Genomic DNA, 13,446 nt, shown 5'->3' with positions numbered 1-13,446 from the left:
TCCCTATGGACCCCTGCATCCCGATGGTGCAGGGTCTGTACCTTAAAGTAGCGCCGGCGGTCCATGTATGTGTGCACCAGGGCTCGGAACTTCACCAGGCTCCTTCGCATCTGTTGGTAGCGTTGCCTGGGGGCCAGGGAGTGGAGCCAAGGGTAACAGGGTGACTAAGGGGCAGAAGTGCCTCTCCCAGTTGGGCCTGGGAGCCAGTGTCTACTTCTCACTCTGGGACACGTTGCCAGAAAGGGAAACAAGCTCAGAGAGGGGAAGTGACTTGGTAGAGGTCACAGAGCAAATTCAGTGGGAGGGTCTGGATGAACCATGTCAGAGATCATGTATTTTCTATCAGGTTATGGTCCCCATGTCCCAGAGATTCAGGGCTGGCCCCTCTTGCCTGAATGGATTCCCACAAGTTAAGAGGGCCTGGAAATTGTCAGGAAGGACACCCAAAAGCAGAAACACTGGGAATTTGATCATTCTTCCTGCAGAGGTCCCCCTTTCAGCTTGCATGTCTCCAGAGACAAGGAGCTCACTACTTGAGTTCCAGCATGGCCTCTCCCAAGCCCAAGCATAGGATCCGAGGGAGTCTTGCCTTCTCTGAGTCCCACCTGGCAAGGTAGCCACGGGCTCGGCTCTGCAGTAGGATGATCTTATGGCGCAGGGAGCGGAAACGCCGCTGGATGAAGAAGCCACGGAGGCAGCGCTGCAATGTGAGGGCTGCCAGGTTCAGGACATGCTCCCGCATGCTTTCCAGAAGCTGGTGCAGATGTTCCTTAAGGAACAGCTGGGGACAGAAAGCAGGTACAGGACAGGTAAGGGCCAAAAGGTTGGACAAGGCCCTCCTGCTCCAGAGGCCCATGGAGACAGGACAAGGTAGCTACCTGGAGCTAGGGTGGAAGGAGGGCTGAGATCAGGGAGGTGAAAGAAAGAATGCTCGTGCCCAGGCAGAGGAAGCATGCCTTATGGCCAGCCCAGTGGGACAGCTTCCAGGACATAAATGTTATTTTGTTTTTGTATTTATTTTTTTTCAGTACCGGGGATCAAACTCGGGTCCTTGTGCTTGCGCAACAGGCAGCAAAACCACTGAGCTAAATCCCCAGCCCCATAAATGTTATTTTGTTTTTGGTGGTACTGAGGATGGAACCCAGGGAACACTGAGCTATACACGCTCAGCCCCTTTTAAAAACGTTGAGACAGAGTCTTGCTAAGTTGTGCAGGCTGGGCTTGAATTTGTGATCCTCCTGCCTTAGCCTCCTGAGTAGCTGGGATTACAGGTGTGCTGTCATGCCTGGCTGGGACAGGAATCCTTAGCTTGGACATTTCTGACTCCTTAGCCTAAAGTTCAGGGTCTGTGAGCTTGGGGTCTCCAAGGACTGAGCATGGGACAGGACTCACCTTGCTGACCCCAACACGGTACATGTTTGGCGTGACTGTGCACAGGCGGCTCAGCACTGACACACACATGTCTCCATTAGCTGGCAGGCTGTACTTGAGGGCCACCAGGCAGCGGTACCTGTGGGGGCCCAAACTCAGCCCAAGGTTTCAATATCTATCCCAGGATAGACCACAGGGTTACCACCCCAGCCCTGTGTATCAGAGGCTGGGTCCCAGTAGTGGGCCTACTACTAGTGGCCCTACTAATAGGGACCTCTAATCAGAGAATGTCACTCTGTCCTGGAGACTACTGGATAATAGGCCATTTCATTAAAACAAGACATTTTACTGCCATCTGCTGGAAGGTTGTGATAATAACTATTAAAATCACTCCTCTATGGAGTCAACATAGATACACTAAAACTGAAAAAAGGTAAAACAATAAATATATTTACCATGTAATAGCTAGCATAAGTCTTATATGATGTACAACCTGCACCACTCTGCATGGTAAGTCCTATGCTGTCTGGGTTATATATTCCTAGGGCCATGGAGGCTTGGGTAGGGGTCTGTGGAACTCAGGAACTACTCTGATGGAGATACCTGTCAATGAACATCTGGAAGGGGAGGCGCACTGGGAAGCCCTCCTTGCGGATCCGCACAGTCTCCAGAACCCCCGAATATCGTAATTGGGCCATCACCACATCTGGCTCAAAGAGACTCGGCTCCTGCAGGGATGCCCAGAGAGGGAGTCTGCACTGCGGCCCACTCATGTGCAAAGGCACTGTCAGTGGTAAAATCTCTACAGGGGCTGGGCAAGTGGAGGTCTAAACAGGCCAAGCCACTTGCCCAGGGCCACACAGCACAGGGAGGATTTTGCCCTCCCAGAGGCCTCAGCTCTCACTTACCTTCTTGTGGTTGGGCTTCAGGCAACGCACAAACAAGGGGTTGCACCTGGGCAGGGGCAGTAGGAGGGCAGTGTAAGACCTCAGAGAAGGAAGGTGCTCACACACTGAGGGCCATGGGTGGGCTAAAGGCGAGGCTGATACTCTGCCTCCCCCACCTCTCCATCTTTTCCACCAGATCCAAGAGCGACTGCTGGAACTTGGCGGCCACTGTGTGTGCCTTGTAGAGTCGGGTCATGGAGCTGCTCTTGCCCAGGCGCTGAGGGGCAGCCTGTGGGGCATGGCTGGAGAAGAGGTGTGCCACCACCTGGGCAGGTGGGACGTGGCCAGGAAAGACAAGGTGACAGGCAGGGGAAACAGAGAGGTAAGGGTCAAAAAAGAGATGAGAGGGCTGGGGATTTAGCTCAGTGGCACTGCACCTGCCTCACAAGCACAAGGTCCTGAGTTTAATCCCCAATACCAAAACAACAACAACAACAACAACAACAACCAAAAGAGATGAGGAAAGAGGGCCTGGACTGAAGGAATCTGAGAAACAATTAGGCCCCTGCCCTCTCTTCTATCTTGGGTTGCTTACTTTTTAAGAGGGGGGGTCTCCACCTTCTAGGGGACCCATCCCATAATAAGGTTGGTCTTTTCTCTTTCACTGACTGTGCCTGGCCCTGGGGTGGCCTGCCATATACAGGGTTGATGACCTCAGGAGGAGTGTGCCCATTTGACAGAGGAGGAAGAGGTGATGCAATCAGGCTTGTGCTCTGACCAAGGGGCATCTGCTGGTCAGTAGGGGAGTGTAACGGGGAAACCTCCCCAAGCCTTCAGGGAACAAATCAGAGGCCTTCTAAGCTCTCCCCAGGCCTCATGGCAGTGCTGGGGAGAAGCTCCAGACAAAGAGCACAAAACTCAGTGGGTGAGGGAGGGGTGAGCTGGGAGCAATGAGGCTGAGTTGGGGAAAGGCCTGGCCTGGTGTGAAGCCAGACAAACTGGCGCCGGGGAGGGAAGGGGCGGGGCTGAGGCTGAGTGGAAACAGGCTGAGGGTTGGAAGCACTCAGGCTGCGCTGGAAGCTGGCCTCACTCACCCTCGTCCGACTCCGGACAAACAGGTCCAGCACATCCTGGCGCACCTGGTCATGGTTCTTGTCTAAGAACTTGTACACCTGGAAAAGGGGACCAGCAGGGCAGTAGTGAGTGGGCAGTGCTGTACAACCAGAGGCAGGGCAGAGATGTAGCCCACCCCAGGATGTGTCAGAGGCTCCTTCCAATTGCTCCTGGTTCCTCTCTCTAGGTCAGAGGTCCCCTGGGTGATCCTGGCCCTGCCCCAACCAGGCCTCTGTCTCTCTGTCTCTCCCAGGACTGGACCCAACTCGCTGCTGTGGCCTCCCTGTCCAGCCCCACTACCCTCCTCATTCCTGGGGGAGGCCCAGCCTTGGCTTCACAGAACCAGTCGTGTCCCCACCTCCATTTGGCAGACCTCCAGGGCTGGAACGCACCAAGCAATAGTGACATCACTACCAAAAGTAGCTACTTTTTATCAGATTTACCCTAGGCTTCTCATAGGCATCTCAGGAGATGGGCACTATTACCCACATTTTCTAGAAGTCACAAACTGCAGCCCAGAGAGGTTAAATGACTTTCCTAAAGTCACACAGCGAGAAGCTGCAGGACTAGAGTTAAAACTAGGTGTGTGTGGCACCCACAGTGCACTTTCCGTTTCCAGCCTGCAGGGGAAATGCAGCCGCTGCTTCATGCCAGCCACGTTGGGTCTCACCTGGTAGGTGACCTTGCCTGCATAGTGCTTGATGGTGAACTCAGGTAGCGGCATCTTAGGTTTGGAGTACAGTGGGTTGGCGCCATGGTGGTAGTGGCACTTCTGTAGGAATGTGTGGTCTGTGGCCTGGGGGTAGGTGGGAGTGGGTGGGTGGGCACCTTGTTCCTGACCTAGTGGCAAATTCTCCAGCCCTGACTGCTCCCCTGGGGGCAGTGAGAGGAATAACTCATAGCTTTCCATTTCTGTCCATGGCCCTGGGTGGAGAAGCAAGTGCCTCAACCACACACTAGGGTCCTAAGTGGACCCCTACAGACAAATATGGCTGAACCAGTTCCCAACAGCCTGTAAATTCCCACTGCCATCTAGCCCTTGTGTTTCACTGTCAGGATCTGAAGCCCAAATCCAAGGTCACCTCCTCCAGGAAGTCCTCTTGGGCTTCTCAGCCTGGTGCAGCCCCTTCTCTGGATACCCACAGACTCCCAGTCCAGTCCCAAACACCCCAGCTTGTGAATGTGGTAGGGTGGGGGTTCCAATGGCCCACTTCCCACTCGGGGAGGGACTCAAGGTAGGATGAGGGCTGGGATTCCCAGGGACCTCAGGGACCGAGCAGGCTCAAAGGCATTGCACCTCACCTGGGGAAAACAGCACTGGTCATCAAGGATACGCAGGATGCCATAGGGCCTTAGCGAGATGAGATTGATGCAGGGCTGATTGTCAGCAAAGGTGATCTCCCGCCAGTCAATCTGCTCACGGATATACTCCTCCTGCAGACAGCAGGCAGTAGGGGCTCAGCCTTATGAGCCTGCTCAGGGCCCATCCAACCCACAACCCAGGCTGGCCAGAACATCTCTTCTTGCATACTTCCAAGAACAGGGAACTCACCCCTAAACAGAGCAGCATGAGCTGCTCCTCCTGCAAATGTCAAAAGGACCCCCTTCTAGAGGACCTCTCTCTGGGCTCAGCACGCCAGCACTTACACCTCCAGACACAAGGCCTCACATGGGCTAGTCCCTGTCCAGAATGCCTTTCCCTGCACTTGTCTCCCAATGGCCTTGGAATTGCCCTTAGAAACCAGTATGTTCTTATCTGTCACCAAGGAGGCCTGCTGGCCAGTAAGAATGGGAACAGGCTGTTCACAGGCTGCACACCTGCTCCTCTTGAAAGATGATCTTGTTGAAAAGGTACTGGAGGTTCTCATTGGCGTAGTTAATGCACAGCTGCTCAAAGCTGTTGAAACTCAGGTCCTGCGGGGGGTGGAGGGAGCCAGGATGGTCCCCCTTGGCCAGCAGCCCATCTGTCCCACCTTTGGCCCTGCCCACCTCCCCACTCAGGCCCTCCTTGCCTTCCATGGCAGCAGCTTCATGGGGCTGAACCCTGATCACAGGACCTGGTCAGACTCTGTGTGGCCCCATCACCCCCAGGACAATGCCTGGCAGTTCAGGTCCTGACAGCACAGGCAGAAGCTGAAGCCCAGGCTGTGGATAGTCTTCTGCTTGGGTTTGAATCCTGCCTCTGCCATCTTCTAGCTGTGTGATCTTGGGTAATAACCCTGTGCCTCAGTTTACCCATTTATAAAATGGACGTATCAACAGTTTCAGCCTTACAGGGCTGTTATAAGAGTGAAGTGAATCACATAACAGGTGCTGTGTGAGTGTTGTTATGGTTTCTGTTACTGTGATCTTGCCTGTCTCACCATTTCTCCACTGTGCACACGATACAGCAGCACCTCAAGCCCTGCCATATCTCCTGGGCTTTGACGCTGCTATTCCCACCCATAGAATGCTTTTACTGCTTTCAAGAACATCTCTAGGAAGCCTCTCTGGCCCCCAACCCCTGCTGAGGCAGGGATCATCGCTAGGCTCCCCTTGTGGAGGGCTACCAGTCTCATAGCTCTGATCACATGGGCCCTTCAGAATCTATCCCCACCCCAACTCGGCCTCACAGGGAAACTTCCCTAGGGCAAAAGCCTGATCTCGGCCTTTCTGGGGTCCCCAGTGGTGCCCAGCACAAGGCCAGGTCCTGAGGTCTCAGGGACTGCTTGAAGATTTGAGAAGGCAGCAGAACAGGCTGGATAGATGACAGTGGGAGGGTGGGGGTCTGTCATCAGCGGGGGTTTGTGAGCAGAAAGGGCAGGCAGCAATGCCTCGTCTTCTGTCTCCCCTACCACCAACCACACAGCCCTACCTCAAAGCCGTAAATGTCCAGGATGGCAATGGACAGTGTGTCCTGTTGTGGGGATACCAGTGCATTGACCCTGGCAATCAGCCAGCCGAACAGCAGTGCATACAAGACCTTGGCGATGGCATCCCTGAGGGGAGAGGCAGTGCTGTGGTAGGTGGGGCACAGGGATGGGGCGTTGGGGTCTGGGGGCTCAGGCAGGGAGGGATGAAGCCTCACCTGGCATCCACAGCACTCTCCACAGTCAGGGGTGTGAAGATCTTCTCTCGCATTGTCTCCTGGGGAAGGACATGGCATTAGAGTGGCAGCAGGCTGACCAGTACCTTCAGGAAGCCCTCAGAGGACTGGAGGTCAGGGGGCACAGGAAAGAGGGCTGGAGAGATGGTGTGACTGGTCTCAACCACACAGCTGGCCAAAGGCAAGAGAGGATGCCCTTTTCCCTTCTCTGCCTGGTGGTGCAGGGGAGCGGGGGCCACTGGTCTAATGAGGAGAGAGGCATTAGCAGACAGCCTTGGAAAAGGGTGAGAGCCTAGGGCTATCAAAATCTGGAGGAGGCTCTAATCCAGCCAGGGTGAAGACTTTCAGGAGGAAAGGGTATCCATGTTGGGTCTGGAAGGATAAGCAGGCATGAAAAGAGAAAGAGCATTTTAGGTATAGGGAACAGGCTATGGAAAGTCCTGGAGGTTGGGAGCTTAATGCTTTTGGAGCCTAAGGTTAGCCTGACCTACGTGGTGGACAGGGACAGAGGGAAGAGCAAAAGGTAGAGGCAGCCCACAGAGGATGACATGTAGAGCAACCTGTCTAGGCTCTGGTAGGAGGCCCTGTCAGAATCTGTGCCTGCCAACTCACAGTCACTTTGAAGGTGATGGCCTTCTGCAGACCCTCAGGGGAGATCTGCAGCAGCTCAGCCACAGCCTGGATCTCACGAGCGCTCACCACTGAGGCCACCTCCTGTGCATCTGTCTGAGCAAAACAGCAAGAGCACTGTACTGTGAAGTAGATAAGCTGAGCTTAAAGCTCCTATGAAAACCAGGAACAAATAAGAACTGCCAAGAAAATTCTGAAAATGGGCCAGGGATTTAGCTCAGTGGTTCCGCCACTTGCTTCTCAAGCACAAAGTCCCGAGTTCGATCCCCGGTACCAAAAAAAGAAAGAAAGAAAGAAAATTCTGGAAAAGAAACTGGGCATGGTGGCATACATCTGTAATCTCAGCACTCAGGAGGCCAAGGAAGTAGAATCAAGTTCAATTCCAGCCTGGACTACAGAATGAGATCTTGTTTCAAAAAACAAAAATGCAAACAACAACAAAAACAGACAAAATTCTGGAAAAAAAAAGAGTGAATGAAGCTTTGTAAGGCAGTAAAAACATATTAAAGTTATAGTATTTGGAGGGGGAGAGGGTGGTGACTATAATGAAGATGTCATGTCCATGTACCAAGGCCTCATGATAAATGTAATCGTTATGTATTTGCATCATGTACTAATCAAAATAAAATATTTCTCCCCCTTTAAAAAAAAAGTTATAGTATTTGAAATGCCATGGTCAGGCTAAAAGTATAGCTAGTAGTAGAGCACTTGTTCCCTTTCTAGGACCAGATAAACAAAACAACATGGCCAAAGACACATAGTACATAAACAGACAAGTTAATGAGGTACATTAAAAAGTCTGGAATTAGACATAAATGTATATGGTAATCAGTCCATGATAAACATTTATTTTTCAAATCAGAGGATTAGGACAATTGAGTAAACAACTGGAAAAAAGTAAATTGGACTCCTACTTGTCAGCTTACTAGGATAAAGTCTATTGTGGGGAGTAGGCGGCTAGAGACAAGGTCTTACTATGTAGTCCAGGCTAGTTTTGAAGTCTTTTTGGGGGGGTGGGGGGGGTACCAGAGATCGAACTTGGGTCCTTGCGTTTGCACAGCAAGCGGCAAAACCACTGAGCTAATTCCCCAGCCCTAGTTTTTAACTCTTGATCCTCCTCCCTCAGCCTTCCAAGTGCTGGAATTACAAACATGCACTGTGCTACCTTACCTGACTTATTAGGGTAAATTCTTTTTTTCGGCTAAATTTTTGATGCCTCAAAGATTTAAATGTTAAAAGCCCACAAAACCATAAAATTCCTTGAAAAGAATTATCAAAGAGGGCTGTTATAATTTCAGACAGATAGATTTTTCTAAAGATGAAAAAATGGTCAAATTTTATCTGGAAAAGGTTTATTAAATGAACTGCCTAAGAGTAATATTAAAATAATCTACATGGCAAAAACATAGAAATGCCAAAAAATTGTAAAGAAAATCAAAACAATGACAAACTGGAAAATATATTTGAATTCCTATCAGGAACAAAGGTCTGACTCCCTCAAAATATATAAAAAGCTTTCACATATCAATAAGAAAACTATAAACAGCTCCAAGGGGTTGGAGAACATATACGTGCATAGTGTAACCTGGAAGAGAAGTGTGGAAGTCTCAGAAAAGCTGGCCTGTGTCAGGTGGTGGGATCCCTCACCTCATACTTCTCAAAGTACACATTGCCCAGGTGTAGAATGGAGGCCAGGATGCGGAAGATGCTGTCTTGGTCCTCACTGCTGAAGCCCAGCACCTCCATAGCAGCCAGGAGCCGGCGGAAGTCGTCAGCATCACTCTTCCCTGCGATCTCACAGTTCCCACCCTGGGCAAGAGCAGGGGCTGGGGTCAGGGATGGGCAGTATGGCCCAAGCTGGTTTCTCAAGCTCTTGTTCCACTCTCATGGGCCAGAAGGGCTCTGAGGGGTCTCAGGACAGGCTGCAGAGATTCCAAATGTGATGAGTAGCAGGGGCTTGTTCCCTGTTAACTTTGGTTGCAGCCCAAGGTTAATGATAATGAAACAGTAGCCAACATGCAAGATGAGTGTCCTACAGGCTAGGGCTAAGCTCATTATGTGCCTCTCCTCATCTGTACCTCACTATATCCCTGCACAAGGGCACCATGGGGCTTTTTAATAATTTTTTATTAATATGTTCAAGGTGCATAATGATTACATTCATCCTGAGGCGGTACATGTACATACCTTTATCTTTTCGTTCCCCTTTCTTCCTTCCTTCTCTCTCTCTCTTCATCACTAGATCCCTTTCTCATTTGATCTATCTCCCTGTTTCCTATTGTCTATCTTTTATTTTGCTCTTTAAACTATACAGGGGAACTATGTTGTCCCCATTTCACAGATAAGGAAACTGAGGCACAGAGAGGAGACACACAGTAGCCCCAGGTTGGCTAGTTCTGTTCTAGCCACTGCTCTGGGCCCTGAACATTCCTGTCCTTCTGGCAGAGATGAGATGTCTCAAATCCAAACTTGCCCTCCCCCAGCCTTCATCACCTTCACTGGACATTAGGACCCCACAGCTGGGCTCTCTGGGCCCACCCAGGAGTGCTGGAGCTTAGAATGCTTGCAGGTGCTCACCTGGTTCAGGTAGTAGTAGGTCTCAGCTTCCTGAAGGCTGAAGGCCTGCCGCAGTTGAGCCGGCAGTCCAGCCAACAGCTCGTAGAAAATGTGGTAATTCCTCTCATTTTTGGCCTGCAGAGTGGGTGGGTGGGTGCAGAGAAGGGAGCCACCCACCTTGGTGACCCTCAGACACACAGACAGACCCAGGTATGCTCACAAACATAAACATGCACGAGGGCCTGCAGGTGAGTTCGGCACCTCTGTGATGAGCAAGGGAGGCCTCAGTTTGGAGGTGGGAGTGGAGAAGCCTAGATAAGTGGTGGAATTTTATTTTGTTTGGAGAAATAAGAGAAAGACAGCCTGTCCTTTCTCTTGTGAACTGGCCACACATCCCTATATATGTGCTTGTCTATAGCCTGGACATGCACACACAGGTTTCCTGATTGAGCATGTGGTTGAGTGCTTCCTGTGGCCCAGACCCTGTCCTAGGTCCTCAGGACACAATGAGGAAAAGGCAACAGGAACCCCTGATATGCTGGTGCCCACTTGCTATCTAGAAAGATACATTCAGCAGATCACTGGCTAAAATGTAAAATAAGTCAGATGGTAAAAGGCACTCTGGATAGAAATAAAGCATTGAGGGGTTGGGAATTCTGGTGAGGTGAAGAAGGGCTGCATTTGTAAATGGGGTAGCTTCTCTGAGCAGGGCATGTGCAGAGAAGACTTAGAGGAGGCAAGGGGCTTGGCTGTGCAGGCATCTTGGTGGTGAGTTTTCCTGGGAGGGGAACACAGTAGTTGCAAAGACCCTGAGACCCAAGCATGTCTGCTCTTTTCAGGGACTTGGCAGAGCCAACATGGCTGTAGGGGTTGGGAGAGAGGATGTGATGAGGTCACCGGCTCACATATATATACATGCATATGCTCCCGTGCATGTATTTGTTCATAACTGGACCGGCACCAGGCTGTGAGTGTCTGTCCCTCCCCATTCCTCCACACACACAGACCTAGAAGGGGTAGCCCACCTGAAACACAATCCGGGATTTCTCCAGCAGGTACTGGGAGGTTATGGCACCAGAGATCATGCCCCTGGGGTGAGAAGCAAAGTCAGCTCGAGAGGTAGGGGGTAAGGTTCGGGGAGGGGAATGGCAGCTGGCCGGCCCTGGGGAGCTGCCAAGACAGATGGATGATGTTCCATGGCTTTTGGGAGCCTCACCACCGTCCCACTCACCCTTCCAGAAAGATCTCCACGAACTTCCCAAAGCGGCTGGAATTGTTATTCCTGACGGTTTTGGCATTACCGAAGGACTCCAAGAGGGGTGTTGCTTCTAGGATCTGGGCCCCAGAAGGAGAGGAGGGTTTGGGGAACTTAGTATGTTCTGGAACTGAGGGTGGGAGGATGAGGGGACATCTAGAAGCAGGCTTCCCCAAGGATCCCCTTGTTAAGAGGTGACCAGAAGGGGATTCCTTGTAGAATCCGAGGGTCTCCTCAATGACCTCTACCCCATGCTGTCCAACTACTTCACAGCAAGCCCTCTCCCAGATCCCTGGGCCCCACATATGCTAGACCCAGACCACAAGCCCCCAGCCCCAGCCCAGGACAGGCCTCTTGGATGCCTATGGATCCTCCTCCTAGGGATGCCTCTTCCTGCCCATCCTGTTTACCATCACAGCATGCAGGAGTGCGCGTGCGCGCACACACACACACACACACACACACACACACACACACACACACATATGCTCCAAGTACCTTTATCTTCAGGAGTGCCAGTGAAGGAGGAAAAGGAATGAAGGACAAGAACAGAAGTGGTTTACTGATAGGACTGACCATCTTCCCCACCCCCATCCCCAGGAAATCAAGAAAGAGCTTAGGACCCAGGAGGAACACATCAGTCCTCTGCGATGCAAGCCTGTGAGCCTCAGTGACCCCAGGTGTCCAAGTTTTGGCCATACAGTGTAGCCCTGAGGTGTTGGAGTCTACTGGGTCTGCCTGACAAAAGGCTCGGGATGTCCTCTTCTCCCCGCCCCATAGCCATCACGGCTAACAGTCCCCTGGGCTCCTCAGCCTCTTCCCTGAACCTACCCTCTCCTGCTGCCTCAATACAGCCATTAGAGGGCCCTTTGAAAACCCATGTTAGGGCATATTCCCTCCATGGCTTCCACTTTCTTCAGGATCAGAAACAATTTTTCTATGGCCTCCAAAGCCCAGCCCTCGCCAGCCTCACATGTCCCTGTCTCCCCTCCCTTGCACTGTCTAGCTCTCCTCATTGTTCATACAACACCAAGGCACACTCTTGCCTCAGGACATTTGCACCTACCAGTCCTACCACCTGGAAGCTGGTGCTCTCAGCATCTGCATGGACCCTTCACCTCCTTCAGCGAGGCCTCCTGGACCACCCAGATTCTCTCCCTCTCAGCCCTCAGCACCCTCGTCAAGGAAGCTCTACTTCCTTGTCTGTTTTTTTGGGTACTGTCTATCTTCCTACCAGACTGTTAGCCTCTATGGGTAGGAGTCTATCTATGCACCTTTGAGTCCCAGCAACTCCACAGGACTGTGCATTGTAGGCCTTCAAAAAAACCCACTGAATGGATTAAAAAGGTAAATGATCTCATAAGCAGATCTGCCTAGGGTGACCACCCACAGTTGACCACAGCACCCACCTGTTAAGCACCTACTATGAGTCAGACCATTGCTCTATGACACTGACAACATAAATATCCCATACACCAAGTTCTAACATTATTGCTGGTTTTGCGTATTAGTTTTCTTTTTTTCTTTTTTGGTACTGGGGATCAAACTTATGACCTTGCACTTGCCAGGCAGGCACTATGCCACTGAGCTAAATCCCCAGCCTGCATATTAGTTGTCTAAACAGAGACTTGGAAAAGTGACATGATTTGCCCAAGGATCCCAGAATCCGTGAGTGGGACCCCTGACAGGACAGTGACAAGCATGTGCTAGCAAGAATGTGGAATTTCTTTTGGCTGAGTCATTTCTTCAGGATGAAGTCTTAGGGAAGATGCAAGGTAGGCCCAGTCAATGCAAAAATTGCACCTGTGATCCTGGGAGTGGTGCCAGTCCCTCCATCTGCTCATCTACCATCCTGTTTAGTCCCAGACCTGCTGTGCCCATTGTATAGAAAGGAGCAGACCGAAGTTCAGAAAGGGACACAGCTGGCCTGTGGTTGATCAGTGAGTCAAGGTCTGACTGGGCATTTGGCATGTGTGCCACAGCTGGCTGTTTGTTATCATTGAAAACTCTAAAAGGTTTGCCAGCAGTGCTTTATAATATTCCTTAGTCTGGGAGCCCTTGAGGGTACCTGTAAGTGGGTGGGCCACTTCTTTGTTCTTGATGCCCAGCACAGGGTGGGGCATGAAGCCAGGAGCTGGAAGAGAGGACTCATGGGCTAGAATGGAGGAACAGTGGAGGGGTAGAGACTGTGGCCCAGACCTCAGCCAATTAGGGCACAGCATTCCCCCATGCTACATAATTAGCTTCAATGAGGACACATGACCAAAACCTGTCCAATGAGAAGGAGCCCTGTGACTTGCTGGGAGGCATGAGTCCTATGGCACCTATGGCACCATCTGGCTGATCAATGGGTGACCGATTGAGGATAATGGTCCTACATGGGAGAGGATGGGAAAGGACAGACAATATATATATATTTTTTTGGTACCAGGGATTGAACTCGGGTCCTTGCACTTGTGAGGCAGGCAGCGGAACCACTGAGCCCGAGGACAGACAATATTTAAGACCCAAGATCCAGCCATGCCTAAAACTGACCCTAGATCTGGACT

At 51.4% G+C, this 13,446-nt stretch overlaps 1 protein-coding gene across 1 annotated transcript in view; it reads right to left on the bottom strand.

Annotated features, from left to right (window-relative positions):
• The window catches only part of Myo15a (myosin XVA), a 59,445-nt gene that overhangs the window by 35,450 nt on the left and 10,549 nt on the right, over positions 1–13,446 (bottom strand). The window contains exons 7-24 of the mRNA XM_087203918.1: positions 11,396–11,401; positions 10,874–10,977; positions 10,668–10,731; positions 9,664–9,777; positions 8,734–8,895; positions 7,069–7,182; positions 6,439–6,497; positions 6,226–6,349; positions 5,190–5,285; positions 4,674–4,805; positions 4,042–4,167; positions 3,353–3,430; positions 2,435–2,583; positions 2,280–2,325; positions 1,975–2,099; positions 1,393–1,510; positions 606–781; positions 42–126 (exon numbers count right to left, since the gene is read on the bottom strand). Coding sequence (XP_087060044.1) covers positions 42–126; positions 606–781; positions 1,393–1,510; positions 1,975–2,099; positions 2,280–2,325; positions 2,435–2,583; positions 3,353–3,430; positions 4,042–4,167; positions 4,674–4,805; positions 5,190–5,285; positions 6,226–6,349; positions 6,439–6,497; positions 7,069–7,182; positions 8,734–8,895; positions 9,664–9,777; positions 10,668–10,731; positions 10,874–10,977; positions 11,396–11,401 — 1,878 coding nt within the window. The remainder of the gene's footprint in view (positions 1–41; positions 127–605; positions 782–1,392; positions 1,511–1,974; positions 2,100–2,279; positions 2,326–2,434; positions 2,584–3,352; positions 3,431–4,041; positions 4,168–4,673; positions 4,806–5,189; positions 5,286–6,225; positions 6,350–6,438; positions 6,498–7,068; positions 7,183–8,733; positions 8,896–9,663; positions 9,778–10,667; positions 10,732–10,873; positions 10,978–11,395; positions 11,402–13,446) is intronic.

This window comes from Heterocephalus glaber, unplaced genomic scaffold (genome assembly GCF_053883595.1).
Source record: "Heterocephalus glaber isolate CG9 unplaced genomic scaffold, H.glaber_assembly_v1.0 deba00001813, whole genome shotgun sequence".
Taxonomy (NCBI): Eukaryota; Metazoa; Chordata; class Mammalia; order Rodentia; family Bathyergidae; genus Heterocephalus; species Heterocephalus glaber.
Note: the sequence above shows the minus strand (reverse complement) of the source record. Positions and strands in the feature narration are given on the sequence as shown.